Consider the following 16,919-nt stretch of genomic DNA (forward strand, 5'->3'; position numbering starts at 1 on the left):
CTGGAGCCGATGCCTGCATCTGCTAGTTACGATAGCAATAGCCTGGCATCGGGCTGAGAAACAAGGGAGCGATATTCAATACAGACAATACAGACGCTGAGACACGCATTCAATGAACATGTGCCTTGTCGGCTGATGGCGAACGAGGCCCGTTTATCGTCACGGCGGCGTCACGGGCAGGATCCTATTGGCAAGGAGGAAATGAGGTGTCCAGGGCGGGTAATCACGGAAACTGACACTTGCCAGGCTACAAGGCACCCAGATCGAGGGAAAAGTCGAGATGGAAGGACACAAACGGCGTATTACTGGCCTGACCCAGACAAGATTCGCAACAGTTTCGAAGCCACTCATCAGAAGAGGCGAAAAGTCCCAAGTGCTGAAGCAATCGAAGCTGAGCAACTAATGGCAGCAGTGCACGCAGGGAGAAAACTGGGCCAATCTTTGCCTAGAGACCCCAAACCTCGGGCCGGCGCAAGGGATTGCATTTTGATGCTTTTATTGGCGATCGAGACCACGAGTCGAGACTCAGTTTTGGCGAGTTCCCTTGAAACGAACGAGACCGCAGAGGTACATTAGCGACATGGTAGTTGGCGGTGCTAATGCGTGTAGATGGAGGGTACTAGCTGGCGATGGTGTACTCGGGCGAGACTGGAACGTGGTGGCCTTTTTGGGTGGCTTATTGGTGGCGTTCCTCTGATGTAGTTGAGCTGCAGGGCAGAGCAACAGCTTCCACATGATGTATCTTGTTGATAATAATTACACCGGGAATATGTGAGAGTCAAGCCCTTTGAATGCGGAACCACAGCTTTTTACGGGTGATCCATATCCATTGCCGCGATGCTTGAACACAGTTGACACGCTTGCCAAAATTCAATTCGACATCACGGCACACGTCAAAGTCCAGCCAACCAACGTAGCTGACAGTCTGCTTCGGTCCAGGCTGCTGATCCCCTGCAGCCCACCGCTAGCAGCCATGCCCAGCCTGTGGTCGCCTGCACCCCGTCCTAGCGCAACTAGCGGCGCCCCCTCGCTAGCGTCTCGCCCCCCTCTCTTCTCTTCTCAGAGAATCCGTTATTATGTCGTATCCACTGTCTTTCTTTCGTTTCTGGCCGCGCGCGGGCTGGCCGACCAGGGACCGCAGACATGGGATCAAATATCCAAGGTTTTTTTTGGTGCTAGCGGCGCAGATTTAGCGGCAGCAAGCAACTGAACTGCGCTGAACCGAATGGCGCTGGGGGGGCACATTACGGGCACCCCCCCCTTGGGGCCAGAACCAGAACCTGAACCTGAACCAGAACACAAGTCTCTCTCGCTGTCTACGCAGACGGGAGGCAAAAAAAGAGACAAAAGCGACGAGGGAAAACAGGCACCAGGTGTCTCTTTATTTTCCTTAGCCCTGCGCTCGTGCCGCCGGCGGTGGGAACTGAATTACTGCTAGCAGCCGGGCTTGTCGCAGTACATGGACTGTACCTGTCCTGGTACCTGAGGATCGCGCTGTGCCGGGTCCCAGAAGCAGTGACGTTTGCGCGCATCACTTGTAGCCTGCGGTACTGGTTGTGTAGTGGTGCCCTCTCTGGCTGGCTCCAAATACACGGCCTTGGCCAGCACTTACGTCTTTGGCCTACTAATATATCATCCTCACATGGGCATTTCTTCTCGCTGAGACTTTACTTGCTCTCTTCTCTCTTCTTCCTTTTCTTTTCCAGCCCTGCTTCACTTCAGCATCGCAATCTGCAGCTCTTGAAATACCAGCACCCCCCGCATTTCGGGTGCACGTCAAGCTGCCGCGTACAGACAGATCCAGCCCAATCCGACGCCGCCTCCTCTTCCTCCAGCGCCGACTCCCGCTTTTAATGCCCACCACGCTCACGCGCCAGCAGCCTCTCGCCATCCTCGTTCGTTGCGTGATGCAATCGATGCGCTGCCACGACGAAGCGAATTGGCCTTAAAACTGCAGACATCGCAACTTGGAGCCAAGAGCATCTTGTCTCGACATTTCCTGCTAAACTTCAGCTCCGCCGGGCTTTTGTTAAACCTTCTGGCCTCGCCTCTTACTCGACTTTTTACTCGACTCCTCCTCATCTGCTACTCTGCCAGGGTCTCCTCCGGACTTGTGCCTCTTTCGGCTCGCTGCGCTTCTTCCGCCCGCCTCACTCCACTATAATACCGGGAAATCTACCTTGGAACCTGGCGACTCGTGCCATTATATTACGACGCTGCCTGGACAACCCATCCAACCGCGCGAGACTGCAATTCCTGCAAATAAAGGAGCAGAAGGCCGAGTAACTCGCGCAGACGCGGAAGAGAAAAAATCGCTTTTTTCCTCTTCTTATTGTCGATTTTCTGCCCCTCTTTCTTGTGTGGAAATACTTACATCACACTCCAAGCTCGGCTTGAAGCCTTTTTTCCACCTTCCCCCCTGCTGACGCCTTTCAACTTATACTGGCCCAAGCCACTGTCCGCAACCCGCTTTGGTGGCTGTCAGTGTCTCAATTCCTCATTTACAGCAGGCCGCAACAGCGCCATCTCCACTGAAAGGCGCCCCCCCGAGGAAAAAAAAAAACAATAGGACCCTTTGACGGTCACTCCCCAAAGAAATGTTTTCACAGCCGGTATCACCAACGCCGCCTGGCTTAGCGACGTCGACGGTTTCGCCCTCGCCTTCCAGAACCAGCCGCCTGCGCGGCCTGAGCATCCTGCGCAACTACACCCACAACCACCTCCTGTCGCGTGACAACAGCCATCACGCCGTCAACAGCAGCAGCAGCGGCGGCAGCTCGCCCGCGACAAGCCAGTCTGGCAACGGCCTGACCCGGTCTGTGAGCTACTCGCCAGGCGCCACGACGACGACGACAACCACCACCACCACCACCACCACCACAAACGCCGGCCCCAACCGTTTAACTTTGGTGGCTACAAGTCCCGAAGCGGCCAGGGCATCGCAGACAGGAGCTGCCAACTCGTCCTCGGCCCCCTCCAGCCCCTCTGCCGCTCAGGGGAACTCTTCTTCTTCATCATCATCCGCTTCATCTCCCGCAGAGACAGACGCCGACGAGACCGCAGCAATGGCGAGAGGCAACGAAACCGGCTCTGGCTCTGCCGATATCCAGCCGTCCATTCGCTTTTCCGCATACTACGATCCTCGTTCCACCAGACCCTCGCTGTCCTTCCCGCCCATTTCGAGAACGATGTCAAATGGCACCGAAGTCATCCGCGTTGGACGATACTCTGAGCGTGATAACCATGCTCTAGCCAGCGTGTCCGGCAACCAAGCTTCTGCGGCCCCAGTAGGCTTCAAGAGCAAGGTAGTCAGCCGACGACACTGCGAGTTCTGGTACGAGAATGGGAAATGGTTCATCAAGGACGTCAAGAGCTCGTCTGGCACCTTTCTCAACCACATCAGACTCAGCCCGCCTTCGCAGGAGAGCAAGGCATTTCCTGTCAATGACGGAGATATCGTCCAGCTGGGCATTGACTTTAAGGGCGGCGAGGAGATGATTTTCCGCTGTGTCAAGATGAGGCTGGAGCTGAACCGCGGATGGCAGACCAAGCCGAACACATTCAAGTAAGCTTTTACTCTTCTATGCTTTCTCAAGATATCACGTCTTTTTTTGCATTTACATGTTTGTTGTTCTTGGCTAATGATTTACTAGCATGGCTGCCCACAAGCGACTACGAACCATGGCATCAAATGGAGGAGCTTCAGCGTCAGGCTCAAGCTCTCAGGACTGCTCCATCTGCCTGAATTCGATTGCGGTAAGCAAAAGGTCCTTTGATGTACTCAAGATTTCTTTACTGATAAAATTGTCCAACAGCCCTGCCAATCATTATTCGTCGCTCCCTGCTCTCACACTTGGCATTTCAAGTGTGTGCGTGCCTTACTCACATCGCCTCAATATCCCATCTTCATCTGCCCCAACTGCCGCGCGGGTGCCGACCTAGAAGCCGATGTCGAAGAGCCCACAGAAGAGTGGCAGAACATGGACGACTTTGAGGAACCCGAGCAACCGGTGCCCGTTACGGTCGCTCATGCGACTGTTCCCGAGGTTGAAGAAGAAGCCGCACCCCCTTTCGCCTCACCGATAGACGATCCAGTCGAGGCAACGGTGCAGGAAACAGATGCCATGGATGTGACCGTCAACATTACTTCGGCCGCCAGTCCCACAAGCAGCCCGACGGCATTACATGCCACCTCCGAGCCGTTGCCCATTAGGGGTGCTGGACGTGCTAGTCATTTGCGAGATAGCGGAACTCCGTCGCCACCAGGCGGCGGGGCAGAGGGAATCATCACACCGAGAAACAATGCTGGGCCATGGGTTTTTGACGGCAGAGCTGGCCGACAACCGCCCAACGGCACGGCCGAGATGACGAGTCTCGATTCGGCCGCAGAGGCTGACATCACCACACATGAGTCTAGCGACGATGCTGCCAGCCGATAGCAAAGGCCCCGGCTTCGAATTTAAACTAAACCAAAAAAAAAAAAACGGAAGAAACAATGCATAATAAAAGTACCTTGTCGAGCATCAGTCTACTCTTTTTTCGCTGTATATGGGGCAAAGAGGCGCTTCAAACTTTAGGGGCTAATAACTGGGTTTTCGACTTTGTGTCTCATGTTAATTCTCTGCTACTACTACTGGCATTGGCATTTGGGAGGGGGCAAGCTCAACGCCCATGTTGCGTCATGACGGGAACTTGGACTTTTTTTGTACCGGTCTGGCTCTCTTTGTCTTTGGTGGTCTTAATACTTCCAATCTTTTCTTTTTCTTTCTCTTCACTTTTACTTGCGTTCTTCATAGTATGGAGTGTGGCGTGAATTCTCTATAAACGACGGCGGCATATATGCTTTACAGGCTGTTCTCATTTTTCTTTTTCTTTTTTTAACTTCTTCTCCGGCGTATGGCGTCGTGAATAAAGCATGGATGGCTTTGCTTCTTCACTTTTCAGATCCGCGAAAACAAGTCATTTCCGGATTGTGAAAAAGAAGCGAATTGGGAATGGGATTGGTTATATAGGGAAAGGAAAGGCTGAGAAGGAGGAATGGAGAGGAAAGCGTCCTCTTCTTATTATTATTATTGTTAAAGCATTGAGTAAACTTGGCGCGGGTTTATGGCTAGAAGCTACCATTGTGATTTCCTTTTTCATCATCTTTTCTGAGAGATGTCTACTCAAATTTCATTTCGTATTTCTCTGATCGTTTTTGGTGTTTCTAAATGACTTTGGCTGGTCTAGAACGCTGTGCCTTTTTGTCATCCTTCGCAGTATTTACTGATGAGCATATACATACTTTGACTATGGTTTTTTTTAAAATATCACAGCTAGCATCATCCTTTTACGCAGCTAGGAAGGGCGTCATAAGCTAAACAGGTTAAGGATTATACAAAAGATGGCAACAAAGGAAGGACATTTAAGCGGCTTTGTTCTTGCGGTGAAAGAAAAAATGGAATTCATGGCATTGTCTCGGCCTTTTTGTCTTGCACTGCTCTTGTGATTAGAACTAAAACCGGAGCTGTGAGATGATGTCAGTCTGGAAGGCTATTGGCGGCTGTTTCTCTTTTTGGGCTAGAATCTTGATTGAGGGGGCGTGCGAGAAAGAGGGCTTTGCACTAGGCCGTTGGAAAGAATTCAAATGCAAGGGAGCTTTCTTTTTTTGTTATTGGATGTGACTTGGTGGGCTTGTTTGAGCAGGTTTGTCGGAAATGAAGGGCCTATTGACTAGCCTTTGATTCACTTGATTCTGGGATTAGATGAGGTTTGACAAATTGTATAGCGTGAATCATGAGTAATGTTGCATTTTGCTTTTTGAATTCAACGTGGGAAGTAAATGCAAATACTTTTTTACAATGCTCTGCTGAGAGCATTCAAATGCCCAGCATTCATTCGCCGCCGTCCTTCCCGGTCGGAGCTCCGGCGCCGCGATGATCCGACCTATCGCCGAGTGAAAAAGTGACGGCACCACAATTTTCCTGGTGTGTCCCGCCGTCACTCACCAATTCCGGCGAACTTGCAACTTTGCTTCGGCTTTGCGTCGCCTTTTCTTTCTCCTTTCAGCCACATCCCTCTCTCTCAATCGCTTCTTTCCATAATAGGCGCGTAGGGGATTTTGCACAATGCTGCGACAATTTGCGGCGAGGTTGCAGCCGCGGGCGGCAAAGGCCCAGGGAACGACGAGGCTGCTGAGTGGGCATAGCTTTGGTGGTCTCAAGACGAAGGTGCCGAGACGGTCTTTGGCGACGGTGGCTGTGGAGGGGATACCAAAGGTGAGCTTTGATGTTAATGACTCTTGATGGTTGAAAGCTAATCTTGGGATTCTTGGTAGGAACTCACAGAATTGGACGAAATCACAACGCTACCGAATGGACTGCGGGTTGCTTCAGAAGCTCTGCCGGGCTCGTTTTCCGGAGTCGGAGTATACATCGAAGCTGGCTCTCGATTCGAAAATGACTCCCTGCGAGGCGTATCCCACATCATGGACCGGTTAGCTTTCAAATCCACCTCGAAGCATACAGCAGACGAAATGCTCGGCCGCGTGGAAACCCTCGGCGGAAACATCCAATGCGCATCTTCACGCGAGAGCATGATGTACCAGGCCGCCACGTTCAACAACGCGGTGCCGGAGACGGTTGCGCTGCTGGCGGAGACGATTCGCGATCCGAGCATCACGGAGGAGGAGGTGGCCGAGCAGATTGAGACTGCGCGGTATGAGATTGCGGAGATTTGGAGCAAGCCCGAGTTAATTCTGCCGGAGTTGGTGCATACTGCTGCGTTTAAGGATAATACGCTGGGGAACCCGCTGCTGTGTCCGGAGGAAAGGCTGGAGAGCATTGACAGGAATACGGTGAAGCTGTATAGAGAGCTGTTTTACCGGCCGGAGAGAATGGTGCTGGCGTTTGCGGGGGTGGATCACGGCACTGCGGTGAAGTTGGCGGAAGAGCACTTTGGAGGTATGAATGCGCTGCCGAGGACGGGCTCAGAAACGAGCGTGAGCTCTCTTGCTAGCGACGCATCAGCATCATCTTCCTCTTCATCATCATCAAACTCATCGTCACGATTAATGTCCAAGATTCCCCTCTTCAAGAACATCTCCACGTCTACGCCCCGCAACGCCTCTGTTCTCTCCTCTCCCTCAGATATCGACATCAACCAGCCTGCTCGGTACACGGGCGGTTTCCTCTCTCTCCCTCCTCAGCCGCCTTCCCTTACCGGCACAAACTTTACACACATTCACCTTGCGTTTGAGGGACTGCCTGTTGCTTCAGACGACATCTATGCGCTAGCGACACTCCAGACGCTGCTCGGTGGAGGAGGATCCTTTTCTGCCGGTGGCCCAGGCAAAGGCATGTACTCCCGCCTGTACACCAACGTGCTCAACCAGCACGGCTGGGTGGAATCGTGCGTCGCCTTCAACCACTCCTACACTGACTCGGGCCTGTTCGGCATTGCGGCATCCTGTCTGCCCGGCCACACGTCGGCCATGCTGGACGTCATGTGCCAGGAGTTGCGCGCGCTGACGCTCGAACGGGGCATCTCGAAGCTGCAGGAGGGCGAGGTGGCGCGCGCCAAGAACCAGCTGCGGTCGTCGCTGCTGATGAACCTGGAAAGCCGCATGGTGGAGCTGGAAGACCTAGGCCGGTCGGTGCAGGTGCACCGGCGCAAGATCCCCGTGCGGGAGATGTGCCGGCGCATTGAGAACTTGACGGTGAAGGATCTACAGCGTGTGGCGAGCATGGTGATGGGCGGCGCGGTGAAGAATATTGGAGGGGGCAGTGGTGCACCGACGGTGGTGGTGCAGGAGGCGCAGGCGTATGGGGTGACGACACATGCGATGACATGGGATCAGATTCAGGATCGGATTGATGGGTGGAAGTTGGGGAAGAGGAGCTGAACTCGCTCTGTCTGACTAGAAGAGAAATGGAAGGGTTATAAGCATGGACATGAAAGATATGGCATATATGTTTTGGCATGACTTGGGCGGGTGGTATTGGGATGGTATATATATGTATACATACGTACGCGTGCTTGGTGGAATGGTGCATTGTAAGAATATTTGTATAGGGTTATGTTATGGGATATCATGCTCAGTTATGACTTGTTTGCTTTGTTGATGGGTTCTAAGACGGTGATGTGGAAAATGAGGTGAGTGACGAATATGAGATGGGATATTTGATGACACTAGAATACAAAGTAACTGGCTTTATGAGCATACTCTCAGTATTTGAACTGATTATGACTTTTGGTATCATTTGGCGTAAATGATGATGACCTTTGAGGGGAAGCATCCTTTCAACTTCGATTGCCACGCATGCTTCCTGTTCGAGATATCGGGGCACATGACGATCTCATTTATCAGCAACAAAGTAATCATCATTGTGCTTTGCTCGTTAATGGAACTAGCGCCGAGTATAAAATATGGAAACAGTATTTGACAAACCCCTCGAAAGCGCGGGCAGTGGTGGTTTTGATAGCAAAGTCTCACGAGGATAAACTTATAAGAGTGCTATAGACAAGCTATAGGATGCTGCGACGAGGGATGCTATCACACTTTGAGAAGGTGACTATATTATTGCGCTTTGGATTACGATTTCTGCCTTTTGGATAGTGTTTCGTCCTTGGATGAAACTGTTACCTCTAGTTTACATGAGAACCAACATCTCACGAGGCTAACATCATATATCGAGACATATGCGTTTGGTAACTTGTAAGTGAACGGAAGTAGAGAGTATCTTTACGTAATGTACATAACTGTAAGAATGCCTCAGATTGATACTTGGGGAGCGAAGAACAAGACAGGTTTTAAGACTTATGGCCGGCCGCTGGGGTCTTTTATAAGTAACGGCGTCCTTTCATGTATAATCTAAGCATCATTTTCTGGGCTCTGTATTTTAGGCGCATTCATGATAGTGGGCAAGGCCCATCTTTAGTGTTACATTAGCTTGAGCATTTTAGAATATCATGATTTCAGCCGCAGCAAAGTCGTTGGAAGAGCCGTCAAAAGTTGCCATGTGTATAATATGACTCACGGCAATATTCAAAATGCCAACCCGTAGCATCGCTTCTAATCAAGGCTTCTTAAAATTAACATATATAATGTTTAAAGAATATAAAGGCAAGGGAAAGATAGCAAATGACATTTTTCATGGCTTTTTTTCCTATGCCAAGCTACGGCTGTTAGCAAGTTAAGATAGCGCAAATACACTTCACAGCATTTTGATTCTACCCCCATGCCTCACGCATTGATAGGCAAAGAATAAAAGACAACTTGTGGTTTACTTCCCATCTCCACAGCCTTTTTTTAACTCATCTGTAATGGGATTCATGGATACTGCTTTGAGTAAAAAAAAGCTGGAATCAATTTTTACCCACAATAATAGCCCTTGGTCTACAAAACTGCTGCATTCCTTGCAAAATTTTGGCCTGCAAATCTTGATGAAAGTCCTTCTACTTCTCACTATGCATGAGTAAGATGAAGAGCAATTAATGAAGCGGCTTATATAGTTGAAGTCCGGAATAGATACACTCGAGGGATTACGGCATACGCGACAGTAACAGTCTTTCTCAGACGATCCGATTGAGCTTGCAAGGATAGCAGATTAAGTTCTGGTTATGCACATAGAGTAAAAATAAACTGTCAGACTCGGTTTAAGTAGTAAGACCTCTATAAGCTAATCTCGTGGACTTGGAGAGGAAGCAGTTACATCTACTTCCTAATCTAGTAAACGCAGTAACGATCGCATGAAGAAAAAGAGAGAAGAGAGATATCTCCGCCCCGCGACGTGCAGATTGTCCTGCAGACACTCGTCTAGATCTGTTCGTTATTTAACATGCAACATTACCATAAGCCCATTGACTACCCAAAAAAGTATATGGTCCCCTTGCATGCCCCGATTCTGGTCATCATTGAGTTCTGGCTTCTTGTCTCTTTTCTCATCACCATTTGGTTCAACAACGGCGGAGATTCTCCCTCCAATAGGAACCCAGCCGTTCTGTCTCTTATAGGAGCGCCAGGGTAAGTCTACCCTCGGGCCGTTGGCGGCCATTTCGGAATGTGGGTGGATGAGCACCGGAGGCCCCTTTAGAGGCACAGCGCTAGTTCACAAGTTGAACAAGGATGTCGACAGCCTGTTGTTTCCAATGAGTTTTTCGGACTGTGAGTCTCTATCTTCCATTTGTATGCTCTGACCGAAAGTGTTAGATGATTGGTATGTCCACAATTTGTGTATCGAAGCTTTCAAGATTACTCTGCGGGCCTATGATAAGTTTGGGCGACGGAGAATGCTCAATATACCTTTTGCGGTCTTACGGAGCATAATCCGCGATTTACTCAGATTCCTTACAGGCCTGTCTACACTTTCCCAAAAGAGGGGAAACCGTTAGACTTTAGTGGATCTTTAGCATGGTATTCCTAACGCGGCAAAAAGCTTTGATGGTGCGATGACCATGGGATGCTGCGGCCAAGTTTCAACTCCATGACAAAATTTTCCTTTGTTAGCTCTGATCATACTTATCTGAGGCAACGCCAGAATGATGACTAGTCATAGTGCCACTCCTAGTCTTTACGACTGTATTCGAGTTAGGTAGCATATAGGACGAATGAACAGAAGAACTTGAATCTACCGGAAGTTGTCAAACAAGTTTGCACATAAACAGTGTTCCTGCATTTATCAGCGGCCTCATGTCGAAATAATTTATTTTGCTCGGACTACTTCGCCCAGGTTCCTCGTTATCTCCCCATCCCAAGGTCAGGGATAGCTATTATTGGCGAAGATCACAACTTCAACGCTAAGCTAGCAACGTTTCCACATGGTCGAAATATCCTAGTTAAATACTATCTACGCTACACTAAACAGGGAAACTATATGTCTACGATATTAGGAACAGCTGGAGAAGAATTCGGCTATCGCGGTTGGCTTTCTGATGAATTAGCAAGCGAATAAGTGCAAGGGTTCCGGCAGTTCAAATCCGATAAAGTGACAGCTCGTTATTGTCTCCCCTTTGCTTGTCATAGTAGTTGACGTAGTAATAGCCGGAGCTTAGGCTCCCTCGGCACAACAGTCAGAAAGAGTTTGCGACTGTTCACATAGGCTTATAGCAGTATTTTCGAAAGACTTGGCTTGCCAAGATAATTCGTCATAAGTAAGCGGTTATGGGGTAGAGTTTCTTAGTAAGTTCAAATCCCATAACTACAGTAGTGTTAATCCCGCTGCACTCATACGTACTCCACACGCGGCATTGACTAGTGCTAGTAATTTCAGCTTCCCTTAGCTGCCGTCACGGATATGACGATCATTTTGCTTGCCGGGTACTACTATCGTTAGTCTTCCATTGGACGGAAGAGAATGCCGCCAGCCCGTCACTAGGCATGGTTTCGCTCTAATATGTGATAGAGAGCAGAAGACGGTGGTTCTTCATGATCCCCTTGTCTATGTAACACTCCCTCATATGCCGAGTCTAACTCGATTATGGCGAGACCCGCCATCCGTCGAGCTGTCCTACCGGTATGCTGGTAATTCTACTAGTACACTATGTAGTATCTCTGCAAGGTACGACAGGGCTTTCATGTAGCTTGTTTCTAAAATCGTACCATTTCCCCTGAGCGGATTCCTCGAGTATTTACTGTGAGTTATATCGTGGAGAGTCAGGGGCAAGGCACGAAGGTTCAGCCGCCGTTGATAGGAGATGTTGTAGCGATGGACGAGTATAAAAGAGCTAGACCAGACGGTGCTTTCCTGTTCAACAATAAAAAACATTAGCTTTCAAATTCTCCACTTTCGTCGGCAACATGTTGGAAGTTCCAGAAGTAAGCCAAGTTCCTTTAGCCAACTCGCGCGAATGATTCTCACAAGTAACCAGAAGTCATCTGCCATCATTCGTGATACCCTGACAACTTTTGTTGATAGGATCACAAATGGCGGCAAGATGGACAAAGATGCCTTCACCCCAACATCTATTACCGAGCTCTACGAAGCCGTCATGGCGGATTTGAAAACATCAAGTCTTCGAGACAAAATCGACCTGCTCAACTACAAAGATCACCTCATAATGGCGTGCTACGCGGCAGTCGACTTCGCTACAACACACCCTCTCGACCACCAAGTCTTGGTGGCACACTCGACTATTTTCTTCTTCCACGCTGACGACTTACTCGATAACAAACCGGATACGCTACGGAACCTACAACTCAATCTCAGCACAGGCCAGCCGCTCGGCGATCCAGTCCTCGAGTGGTACGTCCACGAGATCATGCCAACAATGTGGACGAAGCTCCATCCTATCGTTGCTAGCATGAGCGTCACGGCCGTCTACGACTTTTGCAATGGCGTCGGTATCGAGGGGTTGACGGCTGGTCAAGATGTAAAACCCGACGCTCCTAAATACCCAGACTGGCTGCGCTTCAAGACTGGATTGTCACCCATGTATTCGTTGCTAGTGGTCGGCTGTGCCACAGATGCCCAGCTCCCTAAAGGTGGCCTTGATAAATACGCGCAAGTCATCCCAGACGTCGTTGTCTTTACCAATATTGTCAACGACGTTCTCTCCTTTTACAAAGAGATGCTGGCGGAGGAGACGGGCAACTACATTGATCAGCGAGCCCAGAGGGAACAGTGCGATATCCTGACGGCCTTGCAAAAGGTGGCCGACGAGGGTGTAGAAGCTGGCGAACGTGTTCTTGCTGCGCTTGCTCATGCACCCGAATATCAAGACAACTTTAAGGCGTTTGCCAAGGGATTTGTTCACTTTCACACTGCGACTCCACGGTATCGCTTGCAGTCGCTGTGTGAGGTGGCTTGAAGCATGTGACTTGGATATTGATGAAGCAAATGAGCATTGGCGCGTGGATCGTTTTGAAGGGGGAGTGTTTTACACGATAGTTGGTATGAGGCTATCAAAGTAAGATATACAGGACGAAATAAGATACACGATGAATCCAGATACACAATGAGAGGAAATGTATACTAAGGCAAAGAAAGAAGCTCGAAGAAGTTGTACAGCAATAAATGATTATGTTATTTGGAGCCACTATTTATTATAATGCAAGCGTGAGAGTAAAGAGTAGCTGTATTATATAACACCCATTATACATATGACTCCAAAAGTGGCTTATACTAAATAATGAAGTTATCTTTGTTGCTTTTTCCAGTGAATATTGTTGGAAGCAACTCCCCTGGCGTCGATGCAGGTCGGGCCCTATCGAGGAAACGATAGGAAGGACCGGTCGGCCTAACATATTTAAGGCTGTGCCCCGCATCTATTAGCTAGTTGGAACCTAGCGTTATCATCACAATACAATCACTTTACGTTCACTTGTGCTTCCCTCAACAAATATAAGTCTATATTATTATACAGTAGCGCCCGAAATGAGTGTCCGCTTTTGTCAATGTAAAGTTTCTCTCTGCACAGACCACTTTGCGAAGCTGTGGCTGGTATAGTGCTAATATCCTCCCATCATCATGTACTGTCTTATGGCGGTCGCCACTTCTGCCATACTGCAAGTCAGCTGATAAGATAATGGCCGGTAGCCGCAACTACCTCAGGCAAAAACGGACGGAGCTCTTAGGACACAGTTTTGCTATACCTGGGCTCTACTAGATTTCAACCCTCTAGCACAGAGTTATTATGTATTTCGGGCGTTGCTGTACAAGTGTGAGTCAGAGTGAACGTTACGAGTTATTTGCAATTCATATCAGGTGAAACCTCCAGTACCACCATGGACGAAAGGCAAAGGTGGAATTTCATAAATTATGACCCATCTGATCCCCGGCCAAGCCGCACGCAACGCCAAGCAGTGTCTGCGTACATTGGAAAACACTTCCGAAACCGTTCGGCCCCTGCAAGACGAGCACAGCAACTCCCTAATGGAAGCGAAAACAGGACACTTCCGCAGTCACTAGTCCCTGCGGTAGAGGCACAGGGTCGGCTTGTCATCCGGGGGTCACAGTTTCTTCGTTCGAGTAATGAAGGCGACCGACACTCTATAGAACATAATGCTGGGCCGGAAGCTCCTGAGTCCCCAGGCTCCAATATCAAAAATAGCATTATATTACTGCGGCCGGTAATTGAATGTTTTGTTCCAGCCTATCCGACTGAGCATCGAGAAAAGGTCTTTAATGTTCTCGATTTCCGTAAGTTCTACCCTGTCTCAGATGTTGTCCCTAGGCTACATGTATAGTCTACTACACCAGTTACTAAAATCAATTGGCAGATATCCACTATCTTGCCGCTCGTTTGACGCATTGGGGTCCTGGTGCCAACCCGTTCATTCGCTGCTGGGTGCAAATGGTCTGTGGTGATATGGCGCTATTTGATTCAGTGGCCACCTTCACACATGGCGTACGTATCACTACGCTGGAAGACAAAATCACACCTAGCGCCACCATGTTGTGGCACAAGGCGCGAGCGCTGAAGGCACTCCAAGCCAAAATATCAACAGAGACAGAAGACAAAGTAGCAACTTGGACAGCGAACGAGACAATCCTGGCAACTTTCTACTTGATGGAAGGAGCAGCGAGATTCGGTTATGAATCTGAGTTTAAAGCTCATTGCCTTGGGTTGCTTCGGATGATGCAGCTAAGGGGTCAGGTTGCGAGTGGTTGCTTGAAAGACCTCTATGTTATGCAGGCGGTTGGGCTGGTTGAGGGCACAGAAATGGCATCTGGTCTTAAGCATGACATTACTCAAGGAAGTCATCAACCATCCAGCAATAAGCAGGCTGATGGCACTTCTGTTACAGCGACGACGGCACTTCGATACCCTCAGCCAGATATCCAGCTCGATCGGTCGTTACAGTCCGCGATTGATATCTTACCAGAGGGCTTCCGTGACTTGGCTATCTCGGGGAATCTCAGCGTTGATTTTATCTTACTTCTTGGAGAGCAGTCTCAACAGTATGACGGCATTACTCAGTCTGCGTCTGCGGAACGCCAAACTAAGGGAATCACGGGAGCTCGTCTGTTGGCTAACCGGTCGCAGAATGCGGTGGAACGACTGGCCTGTTTGGGCACAGTTGCATTCCTCACACGGCGCACGGCACAAATGCAGATGTTCCCTGAAGTAGCTTATATCAACAGGCTGGCGATGCTGGGGAGCCAGATGCCATCCTTTAGCAAGGAAGGGACGTTGTGCTACCGTGAATTGAGGGTCTGGGCAACGCTTGTTGGTACTGAGATAGCGATTACGGCTGGTGCAACTCTTAAGCAGCGTGCTCGTCAATTAATGATGGATTTAGTACTCCAGGAGAGATGGATTGGTGGTTGGATTGATGTTGAGAGGATAGTCAAGCGATACTTATGGGATGAGAGGTCTCTCGCTGCCTGGAAGAGACACTGGGCGAATTATCAGGATCAAAACCAGGTTTAACATGCATTAGAGTGCTTCTAAACAGAATTATTAGGAGTAAGTTTCTATCTACAAGTCCAAGTCAACATAGCCGTACAAATTCATTGTCTGGACATCCCCTGCCATCCGTTGAGCCCAGGTGCTCATCGCCTTGAGAAATATTTGCACATTTTCTTCTCGGCTCATATCAATCGGATCTTGTCCTTTTCCCACTTGCCGGATCTGGCTGCCTGCAATGATATTGGTCAAAGCAAAGTCATTTTGATCTACCTTTGGGTCAATGGCACCAGTGATGGTACCATTCAGCATGTCTTTACTCAGGCTGAATTCCTGTGCGACCACCCGACCAAGACCGACACCATCCACCGTTTTCAAAGCATCTAGCATCCCATGGAGAGTCCTGAAACCTCCGGTAACGTACGTTTTTGTCTTGTGCAGTGCAGGCACAATCATGGCCGCAAACTCAAGGAAGAATGCTTCTCGTTTTCTTGTTGACTCGCGTTGGTGCTTGAAAGCCATTGCCTGGTATGTGCCACCACTGAGTTCAACAAAGTCAAAGGTTGCCTCTTCGAGCATGTGGCAGAGCTCTCTTGCTTCTTCCACTGTAAATCCACCTGATTGAAACTCCACACTATTGATTTTAATTCCCAAAATGAAGTCTGAGGGTGTATTTGCCCTAATAGCTTGGGCAATCTCCATGATGAGACGAGCGCGGTTTCTCAGGCTACCGCCATATGCATCTGTCCGGAGGTTGGTCGTTCGCGAGAGAAACTGAGAAAGTAGGTAACCGTGAGCACCTTGCAGCTCAATACCGTCAAAGCCGGCTCGGTGGAGGTACTGTGCTGCAAAGGTGAAGCTGCGCACAATCTCGTTTATCTCTTCCTGGGAAGCAGGATGAGGTTTGGCAAACTCAAGTCCAAGAACTTTACCTTGGAGATGAATATCACTGGCAGAGACGGGATTAGGCTGGATTCTTTGGTCGACTTGTCGTCCTGGGTGTGTGACCTGTCCAGTAATAAGGCTACCATGTGCCTTTGCAACAGAAGCGAGCTTGACGAAGGCCTCAAAACGCGGTCCCTCGAATGGAGCATCTGTAGGAATGATGAGGTTGCCAGCTGCTTCAAGTTGGTCATATGCCAGCATGATATTGCCAGTCAAGATATGCCCGAGGCCTCCTTCTCCCCATCGCTGGTACACGTTGTGTATCTCTGTTGAGGGAATTCCCCGAGCCTCTTTCTTCTGAGGATCCCAGGAACTGAGCTTCTCGGTCATTGAGGCTTTCAAGAATCGATTGGATGCTACCTTCTGGCTGAACTCGAAGCGTAGCGGTTGTGCCAGTGGTGAAACATCTTCACTAGCTGAAGGAAAGCGGAACGCCATTGTTGGTACTCCGGTGATTGGTATCTAGTAGATGGAAAGAGAAGTGATCTACAAGCATGATCTTCGAATATGATTATGGGAGCTTTGGGGACTTTTATAATGAACCAGAGTCCAAGTAGACTCTTGTATTAGGGCATTGTCTTCTAGTGTTCACCAGTCAGTAAGACCCTTTGAAATGATGCAGTATCTGTTACTAAGCGACCAATGAT

At 49.3% G+C, this 16,919-nt stretch overlaps 5 protein-coding genes across 5 annotated transcripts; 4 read left to right on the forward strand and 1 right to left on the reverse strand.

Annotated features, from left to right (window-relative positions):
• Positions 1 to 2,597: 2,597 nt before the first annotated feature.
• Positions 2,598 to 4,439, forward strand: TGAM01_v207463 (hypothetical protein; the record flags this gene model as incomplete). Its single annotated transcript, XM_018810892.2, has 3 exons — positions 2,598 to 3,565; positions 3,654 to 3,756; positions 3,816 to 4,439. The coding sequence occupies 3 exons, from the start codon at positions 2,598 to 2,600 to the stop codon at positions 4,437 to 4,439; spliced, it is 1,695 nt and encodes a 564-aa protein (XP_018655898.1).
• A 1,668-nt stretch (positions 4,440 to 6,107) lies between these two features.
• On the forward strand, positions 6,108 to 7,882 carry TGAM01_v207464 (mitochondrial-processing peptidase alpha subunit; the record flags this gene model as incomplete). The annotated part of the gene is made up of 2 exons (XM_018810891.1): positions 6,108 to 6,257; positions 6,317 to 7,882. The coding sequence occupies 2 exons, from the start codon at positions 6,108 to 6,110 to the stop codon at positions 7,880 to 7,882; spliced, it is 1,716 nt and encodes a 571-aa protein (XP_018655897.1).
• A 3,894-nt stretch (positions 7,883 to 11,776) lies between these two features.
• On the forward strand, positions 11,777 to 12,786 carry TGAM01_v207465 (longiborneol synthase; the record flags this gene model as incomplete). The annotated part of the gene is made up of 2 exons (XM_024550105.1): positions 11,777 to 11,794; positions 11,848 to 12,786. 2 exons carry the CDS (start codon positions 11,777 to 11,779, stop codon positions 12,784 to 12,786), a joined length of 957 nt encoding a protein of 318 aa, XP_024405193.1.
• Positions 12,787 to 13,702: 916 nt separating this feature from the next.
• On the forward strand, positions 13,703 to 15,351 carry TGAM01_v207466 (hypothetical protein; the record flags this gene model as incomplete). Its single annotated transcript, XM_018810889.1, has 2 exons — positions 13,703 to 14,117; positions 14,198 to 15,351. The coding sequence occupies 2 exons, from the start codon at positions 13,703 to 13,705 to the stop codon at positions 15,349 to 15,351; spliced, it is 1,569 nt and encodes a 522-aa protein (XP_018655895.1).
• Positions 15,352 to 15,399: 48 nt separating this feature from the next.
• Positions 15,400 to 16,710, reverse strand: TGAM01_v207467 (NADH:flavin oxidoreductase/NADH oxidase; the record flags this gene model as incomplete). The annotated part of the gene is made up of 1 exon (XM_018810888.2): positions 15,400 to 16,710. The coding sequence occupies one exon, from the start codon at positions 16,708 to 16,710 to the stop codon at positions 15,400 to 15,402; it is 1,311 nt and encodes a 436-aa protein (XP_018655894.2).
• Positions 16,711 to 16,919: the final 209 nt, after the last annotated feature.

This window comes from Trichoderma gamsii (genome assembly GCF_001481775.2).
Source record: "Trichoderma gamsii strain T6085 chromosome Unknown Scaffold_27.2, whole genome shotgun sequence".
Lineage (NCBI taxonomy): Eukaryota > Fungi > Ascomycota > Sordariomycetes > Hypocreales > Hypocreaceae > Trichoderma > Trichoderma gamsii.